Genomic DNA, 15,096 nt, shown 5'->3' with positions numbered 1-15,096 from the left:
TCCTCTGCCTCTGGGAAATGTGTTTTGGGAGGTAGTTTGGAAAGGTTGAGAGGTTTGTGTATTATTTCCTCTCCCTGTACCTCTATAGGAGGATCTACAAAAGGAACGTTTGGATTGGTAAAACTGCAGTGCACCCATAGATTTAGCGGTGTCAGTATCCTTTTTCATTTTGTCTAATAGGACATCTGTTTCCGGCCCGAACAGGAAATCTTGTTTAAGGGGTTGATTGAGAATAGTGGTTTGCACCTCTGGTTTGAAACCTGATATGCGAAGCCATGCGTGTCTCCTTAACATCACGCTTGTATTGACTGTTCTAGAGGCTGTGTCAGCTGCATCTAGAGCACACTTTATTGAAGCATTAGTGAAGAACTTTCATTCTTGGATAAGGTCATTTGCCTGTTGTTTATATGGCTCAGGGAGATGTTGTAGCAGCTCCTCTAACTTGTCGTAGTGCGCCCTGTCATATCTAGCTAACAATGCTTGTGTGTTACCTATTCTCCAGGTGTTGGCTGCTTGTGAAGCCACCCTTTTTCCAGATGCCTCTAGTAGTTTGGACTCTTTTTCTGGTGGTGCAGCGTCACCAGTGGTTTGTGAGTTATCCCTTTTTCTTGCATTAGTGACTACTAGAGAATCAAGCTGTAGTTGACCCTTGATGTATGTAGGGTCGGAGGGTGCTGCTCTATATTTCTTTTCTACCCTAGGGTTGAGTATTCTAGCCCTAATTGGGCCTTTGAATGTTTCTGGTGCATGTTGTAAGACTCCTTTGAGCATGGGTAATGTGCGTACACTTCTTTCTGTGGTTGGGAAGGTGTCCAGCAAGAAATCCTCTTCCATAGGGTCAGCATGCATATCTACCCCGTGGAAACTAGCAGCTCTGTCTACCAACTGATGGAATGCAATGGTGTCGTCAGGAGGGGATGGTTTCGAAGGATATGGTGTGGGGTCTAGAATAGGTGGGTGTAGGAAGGTGGATATCTGACTATGGTTACCCCCAACTTTTTGCCTAGTGTCTAGCTGGTTTTTCGACTTAGTTGGCCTGAGATCCTGCCATTCAGGGTCTCAGGCTGTCTGCTCTCTCTTTAAAATGGACTCCATGTACCCTAGGTACATAACCAATTGGTAAGGATCACCTTATTGGACCCTGTACAGTGTACCCTAGGTACCCAGGGCATAGGTGTACCCTAGGCCTCCCAGGGGCTGCAGCATGTATTATGCCACCCCTGGTCTGGCCTTCCAATCAGACACAACTGGCTGATCACTCAGCTGGGGCAAGGTCGTGTAATCACCCCTTGCTTAGATATAGTATGCCTATATCTACCCTTATATATAGACACATGTGTACCTATCAGTCACTCCTATGGCAGGCCTTAACAATCCTGGAGGCAGAGTGCTTGGTAACATGTGAGATGGTGCTCTAGCATGAGCTGAGCCTGTCTGCAGCTTTCGGAACCAAGTCCTTATAGCTGTTCTATGATATAGCCTACCATATACTCTTAAAGTGACTTATAATCATAAACGGTTATGGTAACTATGGTTTGGCTTTATCAAAACATGTCGTGTAAGGTGTCTAACACTTTGGAATAATACCCCCATACCATTTCTGGTGATGAGGATATTATTCCTCCCTTCTAGAGGGAGAGACATGTTAAAATCCTACTTTGCTGTTTAACTCTAACCAAAGCCTCAGCATCACAAAATGGATGCTGCTACCACAGACACAAGTCTGACCTCCTGCAGCTGGGAGTGATCCCAGCCAGGGAGGCCTGGACAATAGGTTTCCTGCTTGGGGAGGTGCTAGCACCTCCCCAGACAGCCTTTAGTGTATTGGGGCAGGGTGGGCTGAAAGGAATGAGACATGCCTGGGGCACACAAGGTGTTCCTTGCATAGTCCAGTTCAAACCGGCGCTGGGGCACTCCAGCCCCAGCTCTGGCGCGAAACTGGACAAAGGGAAGTGGGTGTAACCACCCCCTCCCAGGTCCCACCCATAAGGCGTGACCTAGCAGGTATCCCAGCCCCCCAGATTAGTATAAGAGTGGGAGTTGGGCCTCAAGACTTTAGATTATCCTGAACCTGCAAAACTGAACATAAACTCTGGACCTTCGACATTCGACGAAAAAAGAAGACTGAAGAATCTCCCTTGTAGCCAAGGAGTGGCTACCCTGTGCAAACAGGCACCATCAAGAGACTACCCTTTGCTTTGCCCACGTTCTACGAGGAACCGACTGCAGAGCCCGACCAGAGCCTTGACTTCCAGACTTCTCCGACCCTCATCCACATCTGCAGCAGAGCTGAGATCCGTGGAGGCGACGAGCGACGTGGGACCGGCTACCTGGAAAAAGTGGCTAGTAACTTACAGCGCAGCTTCTGAGGTACCCTCGAAGTTGTGCACCGGGGATTGAGAAGCCCCAACCCCAAGCACCATCTGCACCGAAGATCAGCCCCCCCACACTCCACGAGTCCTGCGTGGGGCCCTTCAGCATTTTCCTGCTTGCCGCGTCTGTCCGGTTGCTTGCCCGCTGGCTAGTGGCCTTTGTGACGACGCACCCTGAAATCTTCTGCGCTGGTTTGGCTCCTCCAGACTGGCTCCCGCTTCTCTGCAAAGAAGAAGCACCGCAGACCTTCCTGGTCTGCACCAGAAGCAACTCCTTCGTTCTTCGTGGGTTCCGCTTGCCAAGGCTTGGTGAGTCCTAGTCCAACTTCGACGCCGCCGACAGCAAGAGCCTTCGTGGGACAGCTCGCCTCCTGGTCCTGGTCGTCCTCGACGCTTCCTGGTCCTCCTGGCTGCAGCGACAAGCTTCACCTTCACCTGCAAGTCTTCACGACATCGCCTGGTTCCTTCCTGGTTCCACGTGGTCACTGGCTAGTGACCTTGACTCTGTCCCTTCTGCTTGCAGGTTTCTTCTCTTCTTGATCCCAGCCTTGGGATCCACCGGACACTCTTCACTCACTGCCTGTCAGCATCTTTCTTCAGGCATCCATAGGAGTCGACGACGAAAACGACGCATCTTCACCCCTATGCACCCGCAGCCTGTGGGCTAGGTAACTTGGGTACTCCGGTGCTCATCAGGATAGTGACTATCCTAGTGTCTAGTTTTCAAGTCTCAACTTCCTAGCTACTCCGGAAGTGTCCTAAATCTACCGTTTTCTAAACTGTACTATTGCTATTGACTTTTACGCATTACGCGTGAGTGTTTCCACTCTGCACACGAATCCCGTGGGCCTCCCACTTCCTAACTAACGCTAGTGTAGTGTAGCCCCAGCGATTCCCTAGGCCTAGGCCTACTCTATTTCCGTGACAGTGGTTCTTATACCACTTACTTAGTATATGGTTTGCGTGGCCCCTAGGGCCTAACTGTATTACTTACCTGTGTGACTTAATGTATGCATAAATAAGACTGTGTTGTACTTACCTCTAATCTCATAAAGAGTGCTGAGGGTTTGCTTAGAATAAATACACTTTATTTTATATATATATCTGTTGTGGTGTCCTTTCAATTGGTATTCAAGGGATTATATATGGTATCACAGCTGGCTTCACATGCCATTCAGAGTTTAGCCTAAGACTGCTCTTGTCCATGCTACCACTAGGATAGCTGGTCTATAAGGTTGACTTTACAACCAATCACCATAAGGGTATTTGGACTGATATAAGGTGTACACTAGAACTAGTGACATCATACATCAGGCCAACTTCTCACAGTGGGTTATTGTCCGGTAAATATGGGTCTCCCCATGTGTCCTGGTTGGGATTTGTGTCATCAGGATCTCCATAAGGGTCTTGTGGATCATTATTTATGTCATCATCTGGGTCCCCATCAGGCTGTTGAGGCATGGGAGGTGTATATGGCACATAAGGCATAATAGGAGAGAGAGGAGGAGGAGTAACAGGTCTAATAGGATAAGTAGCAATGTCTTTCCTTTTAAGAGGAATAGGAGAGGGTAAGGCAGGAGGAATTTTCCTCTTGTGGAGCACCACACGACCTGTGTTAGGGCCAATGACGATTTTTCCCTCTTTTGGATCGACAGGATCCGGATAAAACAGCTCCTCCTTTGTATTTGTTGGTTTCGGCACAGAAGATTTGTGGTTTTTTCTTATTGGGAGTCGAAGGTTTTGAAGGCTTTGGCTTCGACTTGTTTGGCTCGGGAACCTTGTTTTTGTTCGGTTCAGGAGCTTTATTGACTTAGACGTCCTTTTTCGGATCGACCGTTTTCTTGGGTTCGATCTGTTTTTTAGGCTCGGTGACCTTTTTGGAGTCGTTTGTCTTTTTCTGGTCGATTAACTTTTTCGGGTCGAGATTTTTCATGGGATCGACCGTTTTCGGCTCGAGATGCTTCGGCTCGACGTTTTTGGGAACGGTCGAGTCTCTCGGTGCCGGAGCCGGAGTTGGTGCCGTATGTGTTTTTCTCGGCGCCGAAGGCATTTTGGGTGTTGGGAGATGCGGTTTGCTCGGTCCCGAGCTACCGGAAGGCTTTTCTATTATCTTCGGAGCCGGGCCCGAGGGTGGGGCTTCCGAAGGGATGTTTCGATCGTGACGAAGGCCTTGTGGCGATGTCTTGACCGGAGCCTTATGTGGGGTGATTGGGACAGGGGCTTCGGTACTCACGTGCTGCCCCGCAGGGATTGGGTCATCTGAGTCCGATTCTTCGACTGACTAGCTGTAGGTCGTCCGAATCCTCGGCATCTGAGGGGTCGTCGAAGATATCGTCCGGTGCCGGTGCTGCTGCTTGTCGATGCATCGCTTGTCGATGGGCCCTCCGGTTTCTGATTGTCTTTTTGGAACGGAAGAGTGCGCAAGCTGAACAGTCTTCTTCCTTATGCTCCGGAGATAGACATCTGTTGCACACTGGGTGATGATCCGTGTGTGGGTATTTAGCACCGCACTGGGGGCATTTTTTGAAAGGGGTCCTTTCCATGGGCCCGAGGCCCACGTGGCGTAGATAGGCCCGGAGGCCTGCGTCGATGAAAATATGGGAAATAAAGTCTTGTAAAGTTGTAGGGTACCGACCGGAGAGCAATCCTGTCGAGATACTTTTGATTTGCTGTGAATAAAGTTGAAAACTTCGGAGTCGAAGTTGGCGTCGCAGAAGTACATCCGAACCCGATGGCGGAAAAAAACAATCTGACGATGGAGGTGCTGTCCAGGCGCACTGTAGTCCAGGGGAGGAGTCACCTATCTCGTGAGACCTCGAAGACTCTTCCAAGACAACAACGTGCAACATCCGGACCCAACACTAGGCGGCGATCTAATGCAATATTGTGACTGCAGCAGCTCATATGCCTCGAACCATAAGTTATTTGTCTCGAGTTCTTTTGGCCTGGTGTGGGTTAATGAGGTGATGGAGGATGTGTGGGCCTACTTTGTGTTTTGCACAATGTACAATGCAAAGTGCTTTGAATTGTTTCCTTCTGTTTATTGCAGCCAGTGAAGCATGGTAAGAGTCGGGCAAGCTTATTGAGTTTTGCAAATACCTAGTAGCATTCGAGCAGCTGCATTTTGGATGACTTGCAGTTTTGTTGTTATGAAAGTTGGATGCCTAAATGAAGAGAATTGCTGAAGTCGAGACGAGATCGCATTAGACCCTGGACCACTATTCTGTGCGCATCCATAGGAAGCCATTTAAGAATCTTCCTCAGTGCTGTAAGGCGGCTGAAGCAACTAGATGGAAGCTTCTTTGCCTGGGGGGCCGTGGTAAAATGTCTATCCAGTGTGACACCAAAACTTTCCACTTCTGGTTTGGGGGAGGGATCACCCAGAGATGGAGACCAGTTAAGTTGGTCCCATGGTGAAGGACTGTTGCAGACTACCAGGATCTCTTTTTTGTCCCTGTTTAACTTTAGGCAGCTAAATATCATCCATTTGGTGACCTGACCTGGACTTAAGTTTTGTTTTGGAGCTATGGAGCCTGAATTGGGTGAGACTATAATCTGCATATCGTCCTCTTAGGATATCATGGTGAAACAGGTGTTGGATATCGGGCGGACATACAGATTCCAAAGCATAGGGCTCAGGGAGGAGCCCTGCAGCACTGTGCATTTTAGCTGATGGTTCGTGGAGACTAAAGGCCCTTCACTAACTAGGAATATCCTACTATTTAGGAACGGTGAAAGCCATTTTAAGGCACTACCTGTTATGCCTACTTCTTTCAGTCTGCAAAGTAGAGTGGGATAGGAGACCATGCCGAAGACAGAGCATAAGTCGAGGAGCATAAGCTCAGACAATCCGGACTAATCAAAGATCTTTTAAAGATCCTCTGTAGAAATCAGGGTCACTGTTTCCATTCTGCAGCCTGGTCTGAATCCTGGTTGAGTGGGGCGTAGTACATTGTTAGATTCCAGGATCTCCGAGAGATTGCCGTTTATCACCTTTTCTATGATTTTGCAGACACCTGGAAATACCGAGATAGATCTGTAATTTTTAAATCAGCTCAGGGTCTAACAACAATTTCTTTAATAGGGGCATGTCATATGTTTCTGCAGCTATCCAAGGAAAAGTTGAGAATCTATTAACTTGGATAGATGATTACCAGCTTCCCAACTGAAAGAGTGAAGGACTAGGTGAGTAACAGAACACCGGCAAGACCAGATGTTTGGGCCTCACTAAACTTAAATAGCTGTTGAATCTTGATAATCCCTAGAAGGCAGCCTCTCAGACTCTGCTGACTCATAAAATGGCTGCAGGGAAGTCCTTTGCAAAGGATGGGTTCTCCAATGGGCTTCACACAAAAAACACACTTCAATACTACAAAAGATATTCATAGTAGGTGGTAGGTAATAGTCTGAAATTTGGCCAGGAAAGGAAAACCTCAGTGGTTAGAATTCAAAGTTACAGTTTCCTGGCCCTAATGCACTATGTTCCCAACACTGGAAGAATAAACGAACACTGAAGATAATGAATCACAGCAAACTCTGCAGTGGCGAACGTAAGCCTTCTAGGCAGATGGGCGATAATGGCTCCAAATTGCAAAGGCTGAAGGTGAAGATAAGGGCATACTCTAACGCTGATAAACAGGTTACAGGTGAAACTCCAGTTCTTGAGCTAAAAGGGGGTCCCGCTTATCAACCGTCGGCCAGATTAATCATACATGCTACAGTCTTCACAGTAATGCTAAATGTACACTTGCCGCACCTTAATTCACCAGAGTTCACCAGTCTACTCTGGAACACTACAGTATCATATGTAGAGATTTTTCTGGGAGTACTGAATAACTTTTGTTGCATTTACTGCTATACTATGTTATGGCCCATTTTCCCAGTTTTATCTCATTACCTGCCCCACCTTCATTTCCCTACCAATGGCTCCTCCCTACTACAGTATTTATTTTCTTTTCAGATAAATAACCTTTGTGTGATGATTCAACACTGTGCTTCTCCTTACCTCTTTTGTTATATTTGATGACCTTAAAAAGAAATTTTAGTATACAGGTACATTATAGAAAGGAAGTAAAATGCAAATTTAAGCACATTTATATAGCTGATAGCATTTTCATTTCTTGACCTATGACTCCTTTAATGCACAATGTATTCACCTGGTTATAAGAAACCAGTCACTTAAAAGTATGAATAGTTTTGCAGCTTGACACTTTTTATATCCTGTGTACCATTCAGCTACCATCTTAGCAGTAATACAGTTTTTTTTGCTTTCGGCACTGATTTTGGTGAAGTCAGTTTAACTCACGTAGTCCCCTCCATTTCTTTCCCCAGTATCATTAGACAAATGTCAGTGCTGCTCAAATCAGATTTTACAAAATGCAATGGATTTTTCTGTGGTTGATATTTGCCTTTCCCTCGTTTGGGTAATCCTCTAAGCAATTCTAAAGTCAGTAACTAATAAAAGTTCAGACACAAATCACTACTGTGGCATGCCTACCTTAAAACGTACACGGGGAAATTTACAGGTTTTTCCATTTCTGACACATCAGGTGAAGAATTTATTTTCCTATTCCTAAAGAACAAGTTACTTACCTTCGGTAACGATGTATCTGTAAGAAACATTAGTTAGTTAGATTCCTCACCTTAGAATATCCCCAGGCGTCAGACTGGATCCGGAAGATTTTTCGTCAGCAATACCCCTTGCGCGTCGCTAGGCGTCGTCTGCGGCTCCGCGTCCGTCGACGGCGTCGTGCGACGGGATGACGTCGTCGGAGTACTTAGACGCCGCCCTCGCGAGCTGACGTCAGTTCTTGTACATAGCCTTCCGCGCCAGGAACGCAGAGCCATGCAAAGACCGACACTGGTGCCAAAAATAAAATCTAGGGGCCTGAAAGGACAACCTCAACCCTAGATGTCAGTTCGCAGAACGGGGAGGATGGGAGGGTCGGTGAGGAATCTAACTAACTAATGTTTCTTACAGATACATCGTTACCGAAGGTAAGTAACTTGTTCATCTGAAAGAAACACGTTAGTTAGATTCCTCACCTTAGAATAGATACCCAAGCAATACCATCCCCGGTGGTGGGTCTGCGAACCAAGATCACACCAGAAAGTCCTGGAGGACAGAACGGCCAAAGAAGCCATCCCTCCGGACTTGGCTGTCAAGGCAATAATGCCTGGCAAACGTGTGTAGCGAAGCCCACGTCGCCGCCTGACAGATGTCCTGCAAAGGGACTCCCCGTCCCAAGGCAGTAGTAGCCGCCGTGGCCCGAGTAGAATGGGCGCGCAGCCCAACAGGAGGGTCCTTTTTAGCCAAGGAATAGCAAATTTTTATACACAAAACGACCCACCGAGAGATGGTCCGTTTGTGCACAGCTTTCCCCTTCTTAGCGCCCACGTACCCAACAAAAAGCTGGTCGTCCACCCGGAACTGTTTGGTGCGGTCCAGATAAAAGGAGAGCGCACGTTTTGGGTCCAGACGGTGGAGCCTCTCTTCCTCTTTGGAAGGATGCGGAGGCGGAAAGAAGGTGGGCAAGGTGACAGACTGCCCAAGGTGAAATGGAGTCACCACTTTAGGAAGAAAGGATGGACGAGGCCGAAGGACAACCTTGTCCGGATGAACAGATAGAAAAGGAGGATTTGAAGATAAAGCCTGGAGCTCACTCACCCGTCTAGCCGAGGTGATGGCTACCAGAAAAGCAGTCTTTAGAGTTAGAAGACGAAGAGGGCAATTGTGAAGAGGCTCGAAGGGAGCGCACATCAGGAATGTCAATACCAGATTCAAGTCCCACTGAGGCATTACAAAAGGGACAGGAGGGAACGTGTGTGTAATGCCTTTGAGAAAGCGTGTAACCACAGGGGACTTGAAAAGAGAAGGCTGATCAGGAAGCCGCAAGAAGGCGGAGATGGCAGCAAGATAACCTTTCAGGGTGCCCAGGGCAGAGCCCTGCCGGGCCAGAGAAAGAAGGAAGAGGAGAACCTCAGAAAGAGGGGCGGAAAGGGGATCCACAGCCTTTGCTGTGCACCATGCCACAAATTTGTTCCACCGGCAGGCGTATACCGACTTTGTGGAGGGACGCCTGGCTGCCAGAATGATATCACAGACTTCAGGAGGCAAGTCAAATGGCATCAACTGCCGCCGCTCAATCTCCACGCATGGAGGTGGAGGCTGGACAGGTTCGGGTGGAGGACCGTCCCCTGCTGCTGCGACAGAAGATCCTCCCGAAGGGGCAGACGTATCGGGGGATCGGTCAACAGACTGAGTAGCTCGGGATACCAGTATCTTCGTGCCCAATCCGGAGCCACCAAGATGACTTGGGCCCGGTCGTGCCTGATCTTCTTCAGCACTCTGGGCAGAAGTGGTATAGGCGGAAAGGCGTACAACAGACCGCAACTCCACTCGTGACGAAAAGCGTCGCCGAGCGAGTGCCGCCTTGGAAATTCCAACGCGCAGAACTGCTGACATTGCGCGTTCTCTTCGGTGGCGAATAGATCTAACCAAGGCTCTCCCCACTGCTGAAAGAGGCCTTGCGCCACTTCGGAGTTCAGACGCCATTCGTGATCCATCATGCACCGGCGGCTGAGTTCGTCTGCTCTGGCGTTCAGAGAGCCCGCCAGATGTTGAACCACCAGGGTGACGCCCTGGTGTTCCAGCCATGTCCAGAGGCGCAGAGCCTCCTGACAAAGGGTCCACGACCCCACCCCGCCCTGTTTGTTGCAGTACCACATGGCGGTGGTGTTGTCCGTGAACACCTGCACGACACTTCCCCTGACAGAGGGAAGGAAGGCTTTCAGTGCAAGCCGGATCGCTCTCAACTCCAACAGGTTGATGTGGAGACGAGACTCCGCCGGAGACCAGAGGCCTCTGATCTCCGCCTCTCCCATATGGCCACCCCATCCCAGGAGGGACGCATCCGTCACTACGACATGCTCTGGTTGGGGAAGGGAGAGGCTCTTGCCCTTGACCCACTCGCGGTCCGTGAGCCACCACTGCAACTGCTGTGCAGTGCCCTCCGAGATCAAGACATGGTCGGACAGGTTGCCGTGATGCTGGGCCCACTGAAACTTCAGGTCCCACTGCAGAGCCCGCATGCGCCGCCTGGCGTGATGCACTAGTAGGATGCAGGAGGCCATCAGCCCCAGAAGCCGCAACACTAGCCTGACCGAAACCCGGGATAGAGGCCGAAAGATGGGAATCAGGGCCCGTATATCCCGGACCCGCTGTTCCGGTGGATGGACCCGGAACTGCGCCGAATCGAGAACCGCTCCGATGAAGAGGAGCTTCTGAGAGGGACTCAGGTGTGACTTCGGCACGTTGATGGAAAACCCCAGCAAATGCAGGAGATCCGCCGTAGTCTGGAGGTGGGAGACGACTGCCTGGGGCGAGCCCGCCTTCAACAACCAGTCGTCGAGATAGGGGAAGACTGGAACCCCTGATCTGCGCAGATGAGCTGCGACCACCGCCATCACTTTCGTGAACACCCGAGGGGCACTGGTGAGGCCGAAGGGGAGCACGGTAAACTGAAAGTGCTCTTGGCCCACCGTGAACCGCAGGTAACGCCGGTGGGCCGGCAGGACGGGGATATGGAAATATGCGTCCTGCAAGTCCAACGCTACCATCCAGTCTCCAGGGTCTAGGGCAGCTAAAACCTGAGCCAACGTTAGCATCTTGAACCTTTCCTTTCGGAGGAAGGCATTGACGTTCCGGAGGTCCAAGATAGGGCGTAGGCCCCCCTTGCCCTTCTTGGGAACCAGAAAGTAGTGGGAATAACAACCACGACCTACTTCTGGACTCGGAACGCGCTCGACGGCCCCCTTGGCCAAGAGAGCCGAAACTTCCTCGCGGAGAAGATGCAAATGATCCCCCGAGATACGGTGGTGCTGCGGTGGCATGGCTGGAGGGGTCGTCTCGAAGGGGAGGGAGTAGCCCCTTCGGACGATTTGCAGCACCCACCTGTCCGATGTTATGGACCGCCAGTGGAGCAGGTGATGCCGAACTCTGCCGCCCACTGGCGTGGTATGGGCCTGAAAGCTCGGACTAGGAGGGCTTTGAGGCGGATGCTGCAGGGGTGGAAGTGGGCTGACCACGTCGGCCTCCATTTCCGCCACGGCGGAAGCCACGTCCGCGACCGCGCGCAGGTTGGTTCTGCGGCTGGTGGCTTTGCGGACGTGAGGAGGCGCCCCTTCCTCGGCCACGAAAGGGGCGAAAAGCGGAGGTGTGCGCCCGCGGAGCCGAGAGGCCCAAGGACTTTGCCGTAGCCCGGGAGTCCTTAAAGCGGTTCAGCGCACTGTCCGCCTTCTCACCAAACAGGCGAGTGCCATCAAAGGGCATGTCCATGAGGGTGGTCTGGACATCCCCGGAAAATGACGTGGACCGCATCCAGGCGTGGCGGCGGAGCGCCACCGTGGTTGAAATCGCCCGACCCAGCGAGTCCGTGGTGTCAAGCCCACATCGAATGGCGTGCCGTGCTGCATCCCTCCCATCGGCCAAAGCCTGGGTAAGACGCGTCCGGACCTCCTCCGGACACAGGGGCAGCACGTCCTCCACCGTATCCCACAGGGAATGGGAATAACGGTCCAAGAGACAGGCGGTATTTAAGGACCGCAGGCCCAAACTAAGGGACGAAAACAGTTTCTTGCCAAACTGCTCGAGTCTCTTGGAATCCCGGTCCGGCGGAGCGGTCGGGAAGGAGGATTGGGAGGTAGAGGCCTGGATAACCAGACTCTCGGGGGTGGGGTGTTGGGACAGGAAACTGGGGTCGCCCGGAGCAGGGCGGTGGCGCCTGGCAACGTTCCTATCCACAGGAGGAACTGTGGAGGGCTTGGACCAGGTGCCCTGCAGAACGTCAGTGAGGGCCTCGTTGAACGGCAGCAGAGGCTCAGTGGAGCTTGCTGAGGTTTGAAGCACCTCAGTGAGGATGTTAGTCCTCACAGCCACGGCAGGCAACTCGAGCCCAAGGGCCTCGGCCGCCTTGCGCAGCACCACAGAAAATGCTGCACCCTCCTCCGAAGCCACGGTCGGAGGAGAAGTGAATCCAGTGTCTGGCGAGGTGTCCAGCCCACTGGCCTCCCCCAGTTCATCTGCCCAGTCCTGAGAAAGCTGTGACTGAACAGCCAGAGGGTCCTCGAACCCCTCCCAGTCGCCCCCTTCTTCCGATTCCTGATAAACAGGAGGAATGAGCGGAACCGGACTGTAGAGATGGTAGGACTCAAGCGGCGTCGGATGCGGCGTCGGTCGACGCCGCACCGGCGCCGGGTCCGGATGAGGGCTAAACTGGGGTGTCGGCGTCACAGGCGTCGGCGGCGCCGGTGACGGCGTCGGTGGTTCAGGCGTCGGCGCCGGTGGAGGAGTGACTAGGTCAACCGGCGTCGACTGGGGCCCAGGCATGGGCCCCGCGGGGACCTGCGGCGTCGAGACCGGAGTCGTCGACGGCGCCGGAGCCGCCGGCACGCGAGGTCGCCCAGTCGAGTCCGCGGGGCCCGAAGGCGCGCCAGCGGGCGTCGACGGCGGGGCCAGTCTCCTCATGGCCGAGAGGAAGGCACTGATCTCCGCCGGCGCCGCGTCAGCCCCAGGGACCGGAAGGTATGGGGGCGGACGCGGCACCTGCGGCTCCGCCGGAGCCGCGGGGGGGGGGGGAACCACCCTGACCCTCGGCCGAGTCGCGCGACCGGCGAGGGGAGTCCGAAGAGCAATGTCGCCTCTTGGACTTCGAGCGTTTGGACTTACCCGACGACTTGGAGCCGGACGATCGATGGCGTCGGCTAGGGCTCCGCGAGCGATCCTTGGACCTCCTCCTGGACCGGGATCGCGCACGACGCGGAGCCGAGTGGCGAAGCTCGAGAAGCTTGCGGGACCGCTCCCGCCTAGCCTTCGAAGTCAGGGCCTGACAGTCGTTGCACGACTCCGCGTCGTGGTCGGGGCCTAAGCAGTAGAGGCACCGGCGGTGGTGATCGGTCACCGACATCAGTCGATGACAATCCTCGCAAGCCTTGAACCCAGGCATCCTACCGGCACCAGATGTCGACAGACAAGGATCAAAAATGATCAAAAAAGATTTAGTCAAAAAAGACTAAAAGGGGTAGCTCTCCCGGATCTGCGCTTACTGGCGCGGAAAAAAGAAGAACTGACGTCAGCGCGCGAGGGCGGCGTCTAAGTACTCCGACGACGTCATCCCGGCGCACGACGCCGACGACGGACGCGGAGCCGCAGACGACGCCTAGCAACGCGCAAGGGGTATTGCTGACGAAAAATCTTCCGGATCCAGTCTGACGCCTGGGAATATTCTAAGGTGAGGAATCTAACTAACGTGTTTCTTTCAGATTCTATGAGCACCAAAATATCAGAACCTGATTGCTGGGCTCCACACCATCATACCGTACATGCACATTTGAACATTTAACTGAAATAGCGCTTCTGATGATGTGGTTTACATAGTATATTAAGTGCAGGTAGCTACAAGGTGATGTACCCCAAATATATTTATACATCTGGGGTAGATTTCAGAAAAACCGAAATTTCCCGTAACTATGTCCAAATACAGCAATTCCTACATTACACGTGGATACAATGGCAAATGTCTAAATCCTACTAACCTGAAGCTGTATAGATATAGTCTCCATGATACTCTCCTAAGAAATAAGAACATTTACACCTTTAGAAAGGTAAGTAAAATACAGGAGTAATTAGAGACAAACAATATAAGCATGACATTACCCTTTATCACACTCTCGTTATACAAATATAATTTCCAATCAATGAAGCACAAATAAGGAATATGATACTTACCAGTATGCATCTGTTCTTGGCATGTAGAGCTTCAGATCTACAAACTTTTGCATAGATCGCCATCTGGTGTTGGGCCCGGATGTTTGCAGTTTGTTTTTCCTCTTAGAAAGTCTTTGGAAGTCACGAGGTCGGTGACTCCTCCTTTGGATCGTATTGCGCATGGGCTTCGGCTCCATCCTCAGATTGTTTTTCACCAGCAGGGAAAGATGGAGCGTAGTAATAACAGTGAAGAAACCCATGTGTGTTGTATCTAAATAAGATAGACTGGAACAGATACAGGTAGCCGGGGAGGCGGGTGGGCGTGTGTAGATCTGCAGCTCTACATGCCAAGAACAGATGCATACTGGTAAGTAGCATATTCTGTTCGAGGCATATGAGCTGCAGATTACAAACTTTTGCATAGACTATATAGCAGTTCCCAACCTTAGCGGCGACCACCGGTATCTGTTGCAGTGGTTTGAAATTGTGTTTTTAGTACAGCCTGGCCCACACGAGCTTGTTGCTTGGTTTGCACATCTAAACAGTAGTGTTTAGTGAAAGTGTGCGGTGTTGACCATGTAGCTGCGTTGCAGATATCATCTAATGGGATGTTCCCTAGAAAAGCCATAGAAGCCCCTATCTTTCGTGTAGAGTGGGCTTTAGGGGGAACAGATAGCGTGCGCTTTGCCTTGTGGCAGCAAATCTGTATGCATTTTACAATCCACCTAGCTATCCCTGATTTTGAGACGGGGTTGCCTTTATGTGGTGGAGAGAAAGAGACAAACAGTTGTTTTGTCTTTCTGAAAGGTTGTGTTCTTTGGAGAGAGTAAAGTAAGGCACTTTTAACATCCAGTGTGTGTAGAGCCCTTTCTGCAACAGTTTGAGGTTGCGAGAAAAAAAACGGTAATTCTACCGATTGGTTCAGATGAAAGGGGGAAATGACTTTGGGTAGGAATTTTG

At 51.2% G+C, this 15,096-nt stretch overlaps 1 protein-coding gene across 3 annotated transcripts in view; it reads right to left on the bottom strand.

The window, feature by feature from the left end:
- LOC146829515 (UDP-N-acetylglucosamine transferase subunit ALG13-like) overlaps nucleotides 1-15,096 on the bottom strand; it is a 1,246,203-nt gene that overhangs the window by 503,113 nt on the left and 727,994 nt on the right. For all 3 annotated transcript variants that reach the window (XM_085608211.1, XM_085608212.1, XM_085608213.1), the window contains exon 17: nucleotides 13,965-14,000. In XM_085608211.1, the coding sequence (XP_085464337.1) occupies nucleotides 13,965-14,000 (36 nt within the window). The remainder of the gene's footprint in view (nucleotides 1-13,964; nucleotides 14,001-15,096) is intronic.

This window comes from Triturus cristatus, chromosome 5_2 (genome assembly GCF_964204655.1).
Source record: "Triturus cristatus chromosome 5_2, aTriCri1.1, whole genome shotgun sequence".
Lineage (NCBI taxonomy): Eukaryota > Metazoa > Chordata > Amphibia > Caudata > Salamandridae > Triturus > Triturus cristatus.
Note: the sequence above shows the minus strand (reverse complement) of the source record. Positions and strands in the feature narration are given on the sequence as shown.